Source organism: Chelonoidis abingdonii, chromosome 11 (assembly GCF_003597395.2).
Source record: "Chelonoidis abingdonii isolate Lonesome George chromosome 11, CheloAbing_2.0, whole genome shotgun sequence".
In the NCBI taxonomy this organism is placed as follows: Eukaryota; Metazoa; Chordata; order Testudines; family Testudinidae; genus Chelonoidis; species Chelonoidis abingdonii.
Genome location: NC_133779.1, coordinates 26024915 through 26041302, shown reverse-complemented (window position 1 = coordinate 26041302; position 16388 = coordinate 26024915). Strand labels below are relative to the sequence as shown.

The 16388-nt window shown below is 51.9% G+C and overlaps 1 protein-coding gene and 1 long non-coding RNA gene across 2 annotated transcripts in view; one reads left to right on the top strand and one right to left on the bottom strand.

The window, feature by feature from the left end:
* The window catches only part of LOC116823303 (uncharacterized), a 703657-nt gene that overhangs the window by 419876 nt on the left and 267393 nt on the right, over window positions 1–16388 (top strand). The window contains 1 exon segment of the mRNA XM_075070438.1: window positions 3525–3651. Within this exon segment, the coding sequence (XP_074926539.1) occupies window positions 3525–3651 (127 nt within the window).
* Window positions 1–16388, bottom strand: part of LOC142047449 (uncharacterized) — a 123772-nt gene that overhangs the window by 106747 nt on the left and 637 nt on the right. The gene's annotated exons all lie outside the window — the stretch shown is intronic.

Genomic DNA, 16388 nt, shown 5'->3' with positions numbered 1-16388 from the left:
GTTACAGGTTTGAATATGTCCTTTCTGGAGTGCTGTGCAATGAGTGCTGCACTTCAAGATGGCTATATGCATGGTGATGGGGGCTGAGTGCATAGGGTAAGGGTCCTAGTTCTCAGGGCTGGTTGGTGAACATACAGGTGTTGGAAGCAGCTGGTGGTGGTAAGAACCTGGATGCTGGGGAAGGGGGTTTTGAGCTGACATGGGGGCACAAGGGAAAGAGCTTTGGGGCGGTAGTGCTCTGCCTGCATGTCTACAAGCGCCTGGATAAAGTCCACTTGGCGCTCCAGGATGCTTATCAGCTGCTCTGTGCTTTGCTTTCTGTGCGCTGCGTTTTTCTTGCGGATCCTGCTTTCCCTTTTCCTCCACTCCTGCACTTTTTGATACTCTGTGAGAGATTGCTGCATAACGTCTTGCAGCAAGTCGTCTTTGCTTTTTCGCGGCCTCTTCTGGAGATTTTGTAATCTCTCAGACGATAACACGGATAGTCGAGATCTCAAGGTTGCATCTGTAAAGGCAAAATGCAACACTTAACAGAGACAGCATTGTTTATAGTAGACAGAGTAATTCCCCCACACTGAGGCAGGGCACATTAACAGTCTTCACAATAGCATAATTTTCCCATCCCAAAGATAGTGCACATAACCCATGGGAGCCCCAAAATGGCGAGTAAGGGGGACTGATTGTTTCAGGGCTGTAATATCCTCTGGGTTTCTGTGCATTGAGGAGAGCAAACAGTTGCAGGGGGCACCTACACTGAACAGTGTCGCAACATTTTCCACAGGAGTTTATCCTGGAAGACAGCTCACTGCTGCGGGTCACCTGCGAAGCAAGGGAGGGTCTTCTATTGTAATGTAGATTCTGCCCTGGCCCCTATGCAGCTTGCCTGTGTGCAGAAATGGTCTCCCCACCCCTTGTGGCAGAGTAGCGCGGACGCGTTAGCCTGACTGAGACAAGGACCACAGTGGCTCTCCCACTAAACCTGCACAAGTGCATTGTCCACACTCTGGATGAGACTTTTGAAGAGATTACCGAGGCTGATTATCGCGACATGATAGACCACATCAATGGGCTATTCCACATCTAGGCATGCATGCTGCAGCCCTAACCCTCCCTTCTCTTCTGAAAAATTTCCATCCTGAAAATAAAAGCCGCTTACCGGGAACCCACTCCTCTGTTTCTCCTCTACCAAGTACCGGCTGCTGCAACTGGCTACCTTCCTCCTGGCTTGAGAAGAGTTCCTGGCTGCATGCCTCCAGGGACTCCAGGGTCTCTCCCCCCACCCCAGTACCCTCACTCTCACTTTCCTCCTCCTCCTCCTCCTCCCCCCCCGAAATGTCCATGGTGGAGCAATAACGAGGCCCCCAGCATGGAAGTAATGGCAAGTTGCTGGACCTCCTCAGTTTTGAGAGGTAGTGAAGCTCTCCAGTTCCCAGTCTAGCGTCCAGCCTCACTAGTGGAATTACGGATACCTTTGGGCAGCGAGGTTGAATCCCCTGCACTGCAGCGCGTCCCGGTCAGATTCAACCTCGCTGCCCAAAGGTATCCGTAATTCCACTAGTGAGGCTGGACGCTAGACTGGGAACTGGAGAGCTTCACTACCTCTCAAAACTGAGGAGGTCCAGCAACTTGCCATTACTTCCATGCTGGGGGCCTCGTTATTGCTGCGTGGAGGCATGGTCACCTGGAAAGATTCAGTGATTGCACTCCACACCTGGCTGAGCAAACAGGAAGGGGATTTTTAAAATTCCCGGGGCATTTAAAGGGCGGGTCTGATGGTTGGTCACCTGAGGCCAGGGCAATAGAGTTTGAACTGATGATCAGAGTGGCTGAACAGGCATTTTGGGATACCTCCAAATATTTCTGGAGGCCAATAACAGCGCTTTTGGTGGCCACACTGGTGGGGATGCAGCACTGCATCATCAGAGCTATAGTCTTTATTCCTCTCGTCAAGGTGGAGTACAACCAGCGCCGCAGCCAGGGAGATACAGCACTGGATGTGCCTTGTAAATGTGGACGGTGATTGAGTTGCAGCACTGTAAAACCACCACCAGTGCTGCAACTCTCCAGTGTAGCCAAGCCCAGAGACTCCAGGTAACTGAAAGAAACCAAAGGAAAATGCTGAGGTTTGGCATTATGAGACAATAGGAGCAGCCCCCGCCCCCCCATTACTCCTCTCATTAGCAATTGCAGGAGCAAATCCATCCATGGGGGAGCAAACTACACAGAAATGGGACTTTCCTACCAGACGGGCAGGGAGAGGGGACAGGGAAAAGGAGATAGAAGGAGAAAGAAAGACTGAAAGGGGCTGTGGGAGAGAAGAGTTTTGAGAGAGATTTCCAGATCTCTAATCTGCCCGGATAGATGTATTACAGCACCCTGGGTAGAATCACTTTCCTGTGGACAAGAAAAGGATCAGACAGAGGAAAATCCAGTTCCTGACTCCATATCCCTCCTGCTGGGGTGTGGCTGCCAGGTAATCAGAGTCAGAGGAAAGCATCAAAAGCGATTCCTTTGGTTCTGCTTTTTTCTAGCATTTTATTCAGAAACTTTGTTACAGGGAGGGAGAAGGGAGGATAAAAATGTCTCTGTGGGCTTAGTCTGGCAGGAGGGGCCAGGTCCACACTGTAATAAACAGATGGAGCATTTTCCCAGCATGGCAGAATCTAGGATATCTGTCTGCAGAGAAAGGCCCTGAGGGAATTCTGATGTGAAATTAACTGAAGCCAGTTCTGAAACTTCCACAACTGCCCTTCTCACCCAGACAGGCTGCAGAATGACATCCAAGTTTCACTCCAGCTCATCCCAGCTTCCCATGGGACTGGGTAGAGAAATGACTGCAGAGGAGTCAGTCCAGGTAGGGATTATCAGGGGGTTGCTGGTGGGCTTCTGCTGGAGGAGAGGGACAGCAAATACACCGGAGATGGGAAGATTTGCACAGTCTGGTTGGGAGGTTGGAGCGGGGCAGGAAATGCACAGGGTGGAGAAAGGGAGGAGGACAGGGTGTGGCAAACCTGCTGAGTGTTGTTTAATAAGTAGCCTAGATTCTAGGACCAGACCTATGAGGTTTGGAGGTGGAAATGCTTAATTTGTTGAACAGAAGATAACCCAGCTACATGGGGCTGGGAAAACTGACCAGACTCCCAGTGCTGGAGCCCGACCTGACTAAGCAGCGGCTGCTGTGAGATATGAAGGGGGCACCCACCAGTCAGGCTTAGGGGAGAATCCTCTCCCTTTATATCCCGCTCCTCACAATGAGGAGGGTGTTGGGCTTCCTACCAGGGAGCTCTCCCTGGACCCTGCTAGGGGCTCCATCTCCTGAATCAGTCTGTGGCTAGTAGGTGTGTGATGGATCTGCTGGGAGAGACAAGCGGCTCTCTCTTCGTCCCCTTAACCTGGATGGTCTGAGAAAGGTGGGAGTGGGATTCTGTTGACTACTCTCCACCCATAGCTTACAATGGATTGGCTCCTCTCCCCCACAAATAGTGGGGCAGCAGGTCCTGAGTGTTGGACTCTTGCTCTTTCAGGGGCTGGTGACCTTCGAGGAGGTGGCTGTGTATTTCACCAGGGAAGAGTGGGCTCTGCTGGACCCCACTCAGAGAGCTCTCTACAGAGACGTCATGCAGGAGAGCTATGAGAATGTGACCTCGCTGGGTAAAGGTTACTGACCCCTCAGTTCTCGGAAGGGGAAATGAAGAGATAAGGTTCATGTTACCCCCACAATGCCATCTGTACTCTGTCCTGTTGCAGGATCACCCCACTATGCCAGTGACTCACACACTACCAGAGACCCTCCCATGCTGCAGAACACTTTGGGAACAGCGAGCGCACTGGAGCAGTATCATACAGTGTCAAATATCTCCTCTTTACTCAAGTAAAACTAGGGGTTAGGTCCAGCATAATGAATAGAAGGTTCCTACCCCCGGCCTTCTCTCAAACCCTGAGCCTTCTCCACCCAGACCAGAATGTGCTTGGGGTGTAACAAGCAGGCTGCAGGAGTCAGAGCTGCCGGTCCAGGGTTATTTATCACACAGAGATTCGGTGCGTCATTGAATGCTGGCTGGGAGTATCCAGACAGGGGAGCTCCAGCAGCAGAACATTGAATCACATCCAGCATTACAGATGACACAAGTACTGCTCTGGATTGCACCCCAGCATGTGAAAATGGCCTAGGTTGGTAGTGAAACTTCTTGATACATAGTCTTACTCCTCCATCACCATGTATAATAGCCACAATCTCTCTTCTCTGCAGGCTCCTTTGATTTTTTTCAGTCCCTCATTCCCAAAGTCACATGACCCTGATTCTTATTTTTCACATTCTGCTTTTCCATGGCTCCTGCCGGGGCATTTATGTGCACCCGCCTAGTGCCCAGCAGGGGAGAGAAGCCACAGCCCTGCACCTGCTGGGGACAGAGAACTCCGAGGTCCACAGGCTGCAAGTGCCAGTGTTCGCTGTCCCTGGCAGGTGTGGGGTGAGGCTTTTCTCCAGCTTCTCTGGGGCTGCAGGCACCTGTGTTCTCCATCCCCGGCAAGCGCAGGGCTGTGGCTTCTCTCCGGCTTCTCTCTGCACTGCCCAGAACTGCCACCCCAAAAAATAAATAAATTTTAAAAAAAAATGCTCCGACTCTGCAGAATGGACGGAATGCCACCCCGTAGCATGTGCCACCCCAGGCACGTGCTTGTTCCACTGGTGTCTGGAGCCAGCCCTGAGAGTATTCTTCCTGCACTGATATTGCTGTTTTCTTGTGCTTTGCAATTTACAATTTTTTTTTTAACATTTTGCCCCAAAATGAGTGGTTCAAATAATAGACAACGTATGTATTATTTCAATGCAAGGTGGGAAGAGTTCTATTGTTTTATTGAAAATAAAGGGAAATGTTTGCTTACTGTGCAGTGGTGCTGTTGCAGTGCCGAAAAAACAAAAAGTCAAATGCCATTTCCAAGCTAATCATGGCTCTTTTGACATTAGCCATCCACTTAAATCTGAGCTGAGAGAGGTTTGATTTGAGTTGATTAATTTTCTATCTATTTTCACTAGACAAGTGGGAAAGTCTAAAAATGCTGCTATTGCTTCCTTCAAAATTGCTCATCTGCTCACAAAGAAGGAAACACCCTTTCAAGATGGTGAATTGTTGAAGGAAGCATTTCTGACTGGGGCTGATTGCCTGCTTCAAGGATTTCCTAACAAGGGTGGGATTTTGTTGGCAATACAAGATCTGCAGTTATCAGACAACACAGTTACGAGGAGAATACACGCAATTTCAAGCGACATGCAAACTCAGCTAAAGGATGACTTGGAAATATATGACTAGTTTTCACTGCAATTCGATGAGTCAATAGATATATCGGATACGGCGCAGTTGGCAGTTATGGTGAGGATGGTATTTAGTGACTTCACCATAAAAGAGTTACTAAAAGTATTGCCTATGAAAGGGCGAACAAAGGGTGAGGACATCTATAACTTATTCAAATCATATGCAACATCAATTAGTATGCCACTACACAAGCTGTCTGCGATCACCAGTGATGGGGCACCAGCAATGATGGGCAGCACCAATGGATTCATTGCACTCTGTAAGAAGAATGAAGTCTTTCCGAACTTTGTCTTAACATTGCATTATCCACCAAGAAGTTCAGTGTGTCAAAGTTCTTTCTTTTCAACACATCCTGAATGTCGTTATTAAAATAATTAACTCTATTTGAGTGAAACCTTTGCAACACTGACTTTTTAAGGTCCCGTTGGAAGAGGATGATGATAAACAATCTGATCTTATCTTGCACACAGAAATACGATGGCTGAGCAAAGGTAAAGTTCTTGCACTTTATGCCTAATTGAAGAGATCAAAGAATTTGTGAAGTCCACAAATTAGAACTTAGAGCAACTAGAAGACTCCAGCTGGTTAATGGACTTGGCTTTTCTTGCCAACATCACTGACAAATTGAATATTTTAAATCTTGAGCTCCAGGGAAAAGACAAACATGTAGCTCAGATGACAGGTTCTGTAAAATCATTCAAAGCAAAACTGATCTTGTGGCTGTTACATATGAAGACGAAATCTCTCATACATTTCCCAAGTATGAAGAAAATCATGTGACAGTGATTTTAACCCATCACCATTTATTATCCACATTCAAACACTTCTGAAACAATTTGAAAAGAGATTTCAATAGTTCACCATCATTGAGCCTGTAGTTGCCTTTCTTGTAAGTCCTTTTACTTGCCAAATAGAGGTAACAGAAATGCTACATCAATTGCGAGTCTCATTCAAATAAGAACAGAAGACGTGGAACTGGAGATTTTAACCTTCAAAATGATATTGTTCTAAAATCCTGTGCAACAGAGGAAAACTTTTGGAATCTGGTTGACTGAAAAATTTCCTGCCTTAAAAAGTGTAGTGTACAAAAAAGATTTTATTTCGATTCCACTTATCTATGCGAAGTTCTGTTTTCAACAATGATCATCATAAAATCAAAATACAGATCTTGGTTTACAGATGCCCATCTTGATTGCTTACGAACGGGAATATCATCCTACTCTCCCAACTACAAAAAATTGGCTGAAGGAATGCAGTGCCAAAAACCACACTGACTTTTAAAAAAAAACACATGACTTGATACCTATTTTCCATTAAGTGCTGATGAGCACATATGATTAGCTTGTTTAACTTTTTTTCATATGTTTGTTTGTTTATTGAAATCCAGATAAAAGTAACAATACAAAGAATATTTTTAATTAACCATAACTGGCTATGTTAAAGTAAGAATAATAAATATAGAATCATAGAATCAAAAGGTTGGAAGGGACCTCATGAGGTCATCTAGTCCAACCCCCTGCTAAAGGCAGGACCATTTTCCCTAAATAATCCCAGCCAGGGTGCGGTCTAGCCGGACTTTAAATAGCTCTAAAGATGGAGATTCTACCACCTCCCTAGGTAACCCATTCCAATACTTCACCACTCTCCTAGTCAGAAAGTTTTTTCTAATATCCAGCCTCGACTTCCGCAACTGCAACTTCAAACCATTGCTCCTTGTTCTGTCCTCCGTCACCACTGAGAACAGCCTAGCTCCCTCCTCCTTGGAGCATCCCTTCAAGTAGTTGAAGGTTGCTATCAAATCCCCCCTTAGTCTTCTCTTCTGCAGGCTAAATAAGCCCAGTTCCATATATTTGGACCAGCAGTTCAACAATGTTTTATCGTTTTTAAATAAGATGAAAACTGCTATTTATTTTGTAAGAACTCCTTAATTTTTCTTACAGGTACATAAAAAAAGAGCAAATTCACATGGTAATGTGAGAGAGCAATTGCCACATATAATACCTTTTGTATGTAAAATTATCTTTTTTATCTTATGGATTCATATATTATGTAATATTAAATATGTTTTTCATATTATTGAACATACAAATACAAAATAAGCCTTGAAAAATTGTTGGCGCCCGCCATACTCTTCTGAAAACATGAATGTGCTACTGGCCACAAAAAGGTTGGGGACCACTGAATTAAAGTCTGTTGCTTCTGAATTATAGCTTCTAATTTCACCAGTGTCCTCCACACCCAGGGATTTTCCTACTCCTTTCCATTATACTGGATTCATTAGATTCCCTAGTACATAACAACGTCCATACTGAGTTAGACCAAAGGTCCATCTAGCCCAGTATTCTGTCTTCTGACAGTAACCAGTGCCAGCTGCCCTGGAGGGAAATGAACAGAACAGGTAATCATCAAGTTATTCATCTCCTGTCGCTCATTTCCAGTTTATGGCAAACAGAGGTTAGGGACACCATCCCTGTGCATCCTGGCTAATAACCACTGATGGACCTGTCCTCCATGAATTTATCGTGTTCTTTTTTGGAACCCTGTTATAATCTTGGCTTCACAACATCCTTTAGCAAAGAGTTCCACAGATTGACTGTGCGTTGTTTGAAGAAATAATTCATTTTGTTTGTTCTAAACCTGCTGCCTATTGATTTAATTGGGTGATTCCTAGTCCGTCTGTTATGTGAAGGAGTAAATAACGTTTCCTAATTTACTTTCTCCACACCACTCATAATTTTATAGACCTCTCTCATATCCCCCCTTCATCTCTTTTCCAAGCTGAAAAGTCCCAGTCTTTTTAATCTCTCCTCATATAGAAGCTGTTCCATACCCCTTATTTTTTTGCCCTTTTTCTGAACCTCTTTGAATATCAATATATCTTTTTTGAGATGGGGTGACACCATCTGCACACAGTATTGAAGATGTGGGTGTACCATGGATTAATATAGAGGCAATATGATATTTTCCGTTTTATTATCTATGTGTAGAGGAGCGGACTCACCCCTGCAACGCCTCCTGCTGGTGACTCCTGGGAATTAGCTCATTCCAGCTCTGAAGTGCCCTCTGCAGGCCGGTGATCCACCTGTCCTCTGGCCCCCGTGTCTTTCCCTGGACCCAGTGCCCTTTTACATAGGGTGCTGCCCCTGATAGTAACCCCCTCAGTCTTAGGGTCTCCCCTCCCTGGGGAACCCCCACCCTGCCTCAGTATATAGCTACTGCCAGTCATTGTCTAGCCCCCGCACCCTGGGGCAGACTGCAGTATCAACCTACTCATTACTGGCAAGGTTGGGTTTGGACCTGCTGCCTTTGCCTACCCCTGGGCTGTCCTCTGCAACCCCCAGTACCCATTAGCCCAATGCTAGGCCACAGCCTGGGGCTTTCCAGGCTGGAGCTCCCCAGCCTTTCCCCAGCCCTGCTCCATTCAGGTACCCTGTGTCCAGCTCCTTACAGCCAGGCCCATCTCCCTCTACAGGGAGAAGAAGACTTCTGAGCTCCTGGCTCCCAGCCTCTTTATACAGGACAGCTGTGGCCTAACTGGGGCGTGGCCCAGCTGCAGCCACTTCCCAATCAGTCCAGCTTAGTAGCTCCCAGCCACAACCTTCCCCAGGGCTGTTTCAAGTCCTTCAGGGTAGGAGCGGTTCACCACTCTGATACCGGGAGCGCTCTGTCTGCTTGGACTGCTCTGCTGGCTGGAGCTCCTTCTCCCTTCCTGGGCTGCTGCTGGCTGGAGTGCACCCCTTTTTGGACTGCTGCTGCTCAGTGAGGGGTGGAGGGGCCTGCTGGCCAGCCCCCACTCCTCCACCTCTGCAGGGAGAAGCCAGGACACCACCACCAGTATGGCTACCACCTGTGAGGGGTCCTTCCTGCCTGGCCACCGGGGTTGCTGGAGGAGGAGCTGCTGCTGGCACTGTGTTTGCCTTGGGAGCTGCTGGAGACAAGTGAGGACTGAGAGGACCACCAGCTGCTGGGGGAGCATACAGGACTCTGAAGACCACCGTGGAGGGGGCCTTTCAGGACTGAGTAATTCTCTGACTGTGCTCTAGTGGTGGGGGCGTAGACTGTGTTTGTGGGGGCACAGGGGGTGTAGCGTGGAGCTGCCCCCCCCCCGGTTCATCTGTGTCCGCAACCCCCACCACCATCACTGCCCCCTCCACCACCCCCACAGACTGCTTACCATCTGCTTCAGGTTCCTGCCTCTGGGACTCAGCTGCTCGCCTGGCCTGCCAGGCCCTTTTGCCACCGTTTGGGCCTCCAGCAGCAGCCAGCCACCCATATTGACTGTGCACAAGTGCTTGTGGGTGCATGCACCCCCCCTTCCCCAAACTGACCTCTTCCCCTCTGCAACCAGCCCCCTAGCTTTTCCCCTTGTTGCCTACCCCATTGCCCCTCTTTGCCTTTTGCTCCCCCCTCCAGCTTAAGTTTGTTTGCCTGCCCCGCTCGTTTCCCTTTACAGCATTGTTTGTCCCGCCCCAGCCCTGAAGCCAGCCCCTTGGTCCCTCTGCCCCACTCCCAGCCTGGTTGCTCCCCTTCCCTATGGCCCCTTCACCCTGATCAGCCCCTCCCCTCATGCGCCCGTGCCCCTTTCGTGTGCTTGTGCTCCCCCCCGTTTGAGTTTCCCCTCTTGCACTGCACCCCCCAATTGCTGTTGTATCCCTCCCCTCCCCTAGCGCAGCTAGAGGATCCGGCTTTCACTTCTGTGTCGGTGACTGACCCCCACCCCCCGAGTCCTTGATTGTCTGTCTGCTTCTCTGCCCCCTCCCACATTTTGGCACCCTTCTCCCCTGCCTACAGCCTAGCGGGGAGGAGTGGTTGACCTGCTTCCCCTCCCCTCCCTTTCTCCGGTGTTTCCCCTCCCTCCCTACTCACCATGGCGGGAGATGCAGCGGGTGGGACTCCTGGGACGATCCCTGGCCCCCCTCTCCTGCCTGCTCCCTCGACGACCCCCCTAGTCTCCACCGCTACCGTCACTGCCGAACCACCTGCCACCGCTCTTGCTGCGGCACCAGCAGCGGCGGGGGACGGGGTGCCTTCTGCTGCTGCCACGTCCCTCGCCCCCCTCTGATTCTGGGGGAGCCCCCCAGCTGGCGGGAAGGGCCAGGGCAAGAAGAACGGGAAGGGCCCTGCTCAGAAGACTAAGCCCTCCATGGCAGAGCCTGCCACCTCTGCCGCGGCCCCGTCACCGGCTGCAGTGCCCCTCCCCGCTGTTCCCTCCACCAGCTCTGCGGGTGCCCCTCCCCCAGCATATACCGAGGTGGCGGCGGGCCCCCCACCTGCCGCTATGTCATCTCCCCAGCCCGCCGACTCCGCTACCACCTACAGCGGCCGGGGTCCCTTTCCCACCTTGACCAGGAAGCACGGCGTCCGTTGCCTCCTGGGGCCCCCCTCACCCCACGTGGAGACCTACATGCGGGCATTGGCGATGGTGGTGGGGCCCACGGCCATCGTGGCGGCCTCCAGGATGTATGGCAAGGTGGTCTTCTTCCTTGCCTCGGAGGCCGCCGCCCAGGAGGTGGTGGAGAAGGGCCTGGCGGTGGGGAGGGTGTTCGTCCCCCTGGAGCCGCTGGAGGACCTGGGAGTCCGTGTTGTCCTGACGTCCATCCCTCCCTTCCTCCCCAATGTCGTCCTGTTGCCTACCCTCCCTACCCTGGGGAAGCCCATTTCCGTGGTGAGCCCTCTCCCCTCGGGCTGCAAGGACCCTGCCCTCCGTCACGTCCTCTCGTTCCGCCGGCAGATGCAGCTTCAACTGCCGCCAGCGGTGCGTGGCGGAGAGGCGCTCGAGGGGTCCTTCCTGGTCCCCTATCGGGGGCCCATTACCGGGTGCACTATTCTACGGGGGAGGCCCGGTGCTACCTCTGCCGGGCGACGGGGCACGTCCGGAGGGACTGCCCCTTGGCCCGGCTCGGAGGAGCGCCGGCCGACGAGCCCGGTGGGGTGCGGCGTCTCGCGGCGCCCTAGCCGACCGGTGCAGGCTCTGTGCCCCTCTCCTCTCCTCACTTGCCGCTTCCCGGGCTGCGGGGTGTCTCCCTCGGCATGCCCAGACTTACCTTCCTTCTGCTGTCACTAGTGACCCCCAAGTCTGCGACTCGCATCGGCGGTCCTCCGAGCCCGGCCTGTCACGCGCAAGCGACGCCATGGAGGGCTGGACTCCGCAGTACAGGGTAGGCAGGGCAAGCGGAAGGCTCGAGCTCCGCCTAATTGATGCGAGTGCCCTGTAAGATAGAAAGGGGCGCAGTGCGAGACTGTCTGGCGTGCCTCGGGTGTAAGTCCGCCAGTGCAGCAGGGAAGACGTGGCAGGCACCGGAGGGTACACTGTCCCCTCGCATCCTTCTTGTGGGGGGCCTAGATGGCGTCGCCCTGCTCCTTGCCACTGCGGCCTCTACAACTCAGCGGTCGTTTGCTTGGGGTAGCGGGGAGGACCCCGGTGGAGGGCGGCGAGTCCGCGCTCCATCTTTTGGGAAGAATTCGGAGGCGCGGGTCCCTTGTACCGGTTTACCGGGGAGGATGACCCTCTGCAGCAGCCTGACTAGCTCCTCACCAGCTCCTTTACGTATTCTCCTCCTGACTTCGGTCGCTCCCATCTCCAAGGGTCCCTGGACTCCTCCTGCCGGCCGCGGGATGGCACGCTGACGGCCGCCGAGCCCGTTGAGGTGACGGCCGTGCTCATGGCGGGAGTATGGGCTTAAGCAGGGGTTCCTTGTGGTGCGGGGCACCCGAAGGTTCTTCGTGGGCAGGGGCCGCGCAGGTGTTACATCCTCTGATGCCGTGGCTAGCGCACCTACAGTTGAGCCTGAGCCCGGCATCACTGGGGACCCCCTCCCTACCCTTCCAGCCCCCGCGCCTGGCCGTGAGGAGCCGCCTCCTGACAGTTCGGCTCCTGCGGCCCAGGATCCCGTCTCTGTCCCTATCCCTGACCCCAGCCCCGCCCTTATTCTTGACCCCATCCCTGTCCCCTCCGCCTCCCACGATGGTTTTGTCGCCCCTGGGGCTGTGCCCTTCCCTTTCCCGGAGGGTGACCCCCAGGGGGTGGCCTTTACGTTTCACAGTCCCGACCTCCTAGGGACTGCACTCTTCCTTCCGCCGCCCCCCGTCGAGCTGGGGTCTGAGGCGGGCCGTGTGGCACCGGCCCATCGGGCGCCACATCAGGGGTCCCCCCCTTGCCTTCCCGTCTCCGTAGGCCACGGGGCCATGCCAGAGGCCCCACTGGTGGGTCACTGGAGACCAGTGACCCCACCCCCCCATACGCTGCGAGAGGAGCTGTGTGGGAGTTCCTGGACAACGTCAGGGGCTCCCGCAACAAGGTACAGTTTGCTCTCCAGTGATGGGGGGATTTCCACCAAATCCTCCGGGCCGCGAGGGCCCTCATGGGGGAGGGCAAGAGGACCAGGAAGCAGGGTGCTGCGGCTTACCTCCGGGTCCACAAATTCCGTGACGCCTTGCTCACCTTCAGGGTGGGTCACGGTCTGCTGCGTGGCCCAACGCGGGCCGTGGATGTCCCTGCCGGCGGGGATCCCCCCCAGCCCTCTTCATGGCACTCATCACCTTTGCCACATTGAACACCCGGAGCTGTAGTGTGGGTTTCTGCAGGAGCCAGGTGCTCTCCTTCCTTTCGGGGGGGGGGGTACTCTGTGGTTTTCCTGCAGGAGACCCACACGGATCCGGCCACCAAAGCCAGCTGGCGGCTGGAGTGGGGGGACGGGGTCTACTTCAGCCATCTCATGACCCATAGGGCTGGAGTAGCTACCCTGTTCTCCCCCGACCTACGGCCTGAGGTGCTGGGGGTTGCCGAGGCTGTGCCGGGCTGCCTGCTGCACCTCCAGGTCCACATGAAGCGGCTTGTGGTCAACCTCGTGAACGTCTATGCCCCGACATCAGCCCCGGAGTGGCTGCCGTTCTATCAGCAGGCGTCCACCTTCCTCGGCTCCTTGGATCCTCATGAGTGCCTGGTCCTGGGCAGGGACTTCAACATCCGGACCTGGAAGCTGTTCTCTGCGACCAGGTCCGCGGCGGCCACCGAGGGGGCAGATCTCCTCGCGGAGCCCCTGCTACACAATCCCCAGCTCTGTGTGCAGGTGGCAGAGTCCCCTGCGGTGCACCAGACGTTGGTCCTGGTGGAAGCTACCAGGGTCGGAGACCTCCTGGACTACGGCCGGGGAGGCTGGCTGAATCCCCTGACGCTCGCTCAACGCATGGGGCTCTCCAGGCCTTGTACTCCCCGGCATGTACTGCAGGAGGTGGAGGCCGCTTTGCCGCCCGCTGCTTTGGCCTACCTCAACCGGGTCCTGCGGGAGGGCACGCCCCGCCCACCCCCCACCCTGAGCCCTCTGGACCTTTTCATCCGGCCCCTGCCCCGTAGACCCGACCGGCCCCCCTGCCCCTTCTCCGCAAGCCGGCTGCATGATCTGCAGCCTATCCGTTTTCAAACCACGCCAAGGAAACAACTCTACACGCCCATGCTCCATACCCTCCATTTCCTCACCCTCGTGTCCCGCCCTGACACAAAGTGGCAGGACCTCCTGCCACCTCTGGAGAGTGAGGAGCCCTGGTGGGCCAGCCTCTACTCTACCTTGGTCCCGAGACCCACCGGGGATACCAGTTGGTGGCTCCTTCATGGGGCCGTGAGCACGGGTGTGTATTTGGCGCGGTTTACCCCTGTCCCAAACACCTGCCCCTTCTGCGGCGTGAGGGAGACCCTGGCACACGTCTACTTAGAGTGCGCCAGGTTGCAGCCCCTATACTGGCTCCTCACTAATCTCCAGTTGCGTTTTTGGCTGCACTTTTCCCCTCACCTCCTTCTCTATGCACTCCCTATCCGTGGCCCCACCAAGTCGCGGGATCTCCTGGTCAACCTCCCTGGCCCTCGCCCTGGCTAAAATGGCCATCTACACAACCAGGGAGAGGCGGTTGGCCGATGGAGATTCCGGTGACTGTGCGGCTTGTTTCCGGTCCTTAGTCCGTTCACGTATCCAGGTGGAGTTCCTCTGGGCGGCGTCGAGGAGCAGTCGGCACTGTCCGGCGTTCTCTGCTCGGTGTCCCTGTCAGACTCCCTTCTTATGACCCTTTGACCGCACTCCTGTCCCTGTTCTTTTCTTAGTTGTCCCCCGGGATCAGCTGAGTTCTGAGGTCCTGTAGATCCTCCCCTTAGGCTGGGGGTGGATCCTTTAGCAGTGGGTGGGCGGAAGCCCGCCCACTTCCCGGAAACCCAATAGGTACAGACACCAATGAGCTTTTGTCACACATACGCTAAGCTATACTGACCTATACAGTCACACCTTGATATAACAGAAAGGACAGCACAAAAAATAGAGAATGAAACAATAAGATCCTTAATTGACAATGGTTGGAACTCTCCTTTTTCTGGATATTGATGGTTGACAATTGCAGCTTTCCTACCTACTGAACACATCCTATGACAGTTGTCATGCCTTTCCTTTGCAAATTAGAGAAGTGGGAAAATCAGTGACCCTTACAGTCTAAGTGGGTAAAAAATTATACAGCTTGTCACCTTGAGTATTTTCTTTTTAATAGAAATTGATTTTTAAGCGAAGCAAAATAAGTTCTATTTGAAATACAAAAAATTTAAATCTATACTTGCCAATATTCTCTTATTCACTCTTTCTCACACACATTCTCCCACTCCAACCTCTGGAGTGAGGTTTTCTACCAGAACTCCTTACACTACCGAGGGTAAATTAAATCTAATTCACTTTTCAAGATTAGCCATCATTTCCTGCATGACTAACAAAACAAAAACCAAGACAACTTTCAGTTTTCCAAAATAATTCAGATTATCAACCAATTAGTCTCCTACTCTTTAACCAATAACTTCACCTATAATTTCATTTTCATTGGAAACACCACCATATTCAAAGATCACAAATTCTTGCCATGTGTTAATTTTCCTTTAATCCCCACTGCCAACAACTGAACCTTGGCTCAAGTTGTGGTTTGTCCCATCGTAGGTCCCAACACTTCTTTGAGTTCATATATTTCTGGTTCTTCTGCCACGTGTGTTGGTGGAAGGGGTCTCCTATGTGGGCTTGTTTGCATCATGAGGAAAAATACCTCTCATCACACTTTAAATCTTTCAAAGTAGAAGGAGGTATAGGAGAAGTGATGTAAATGCATAAAACACAAGATAAAACTGTCTGGTCTACACTAAAAACATTTATCAGTAAAAATCCACACCACTGAGCAATGTAGTTCCACAACCCTAACCCCCTGTGTAGATAGCGCTACATGAGTGGGAGAGCTTCTCCTGCCAACATAGCCACCGTCGCTTGCGGGGGCTGAACTAATAAAGTCTGACGGGAGAGATCTCTACCATTGTGTCAAGGTTCCTCTCCCACTCTGAACTTTAGGGTACAGATGTGGGGACCTGCATGGACACTTCTAAGCTTAATTACCAGCTTAGATTTGGTATTGCTGCCACCATTCACAAGCACTCCCTTTCTTGGGTAGCCTTGAGAAACTTCCCCAATTCCTTGGTGAACACAGATCCAAACCCCCTGGAACTTAAAACAAGGAGAAATTAACCATCCCCCTTCTTTTCCCCCACCAGCTCCTGCTGGATCCAGATCCAACCCCCTTGGATCTAAAAAACAAGGACAAATCAAACAGGTATTAAGAAAAAGGCTTTTAATTAAAGAAAAGAAAGGTAAAAGAAAACCCTCTGGGAGAGATTAGCATACCAGCTACTCTCACAAACAACAGTTTCAAAACATAGAGGATGTTCCCCTGGGCACAAATTTAGTTACACAAAAAAACCCCAATTTGATTCTACCTCTAATTGCACAAGACAAGTTACAAAGAAATAAACATAAACCTATTTATTCCTTTCTAAAACTTACTACTCTGATAAAAAGCTGGTTCCTTGATCTTTTTCACTCTGGCTGAAACTGAGATTCTAAAACAAAGGAAAAACTTCCCTCCTTCTTTTTGAAACATCTTGTTCCCCCATTGGTTCCTCTGGTCAGGTGTTAGCTAGGCTAGGTGAACTTTTTAACCCTTTACCATCTGTTCACGACACGCCCCCCCAAATCTCAGACAGTGTGGAACCACACTGGCGGTGATTTCTTC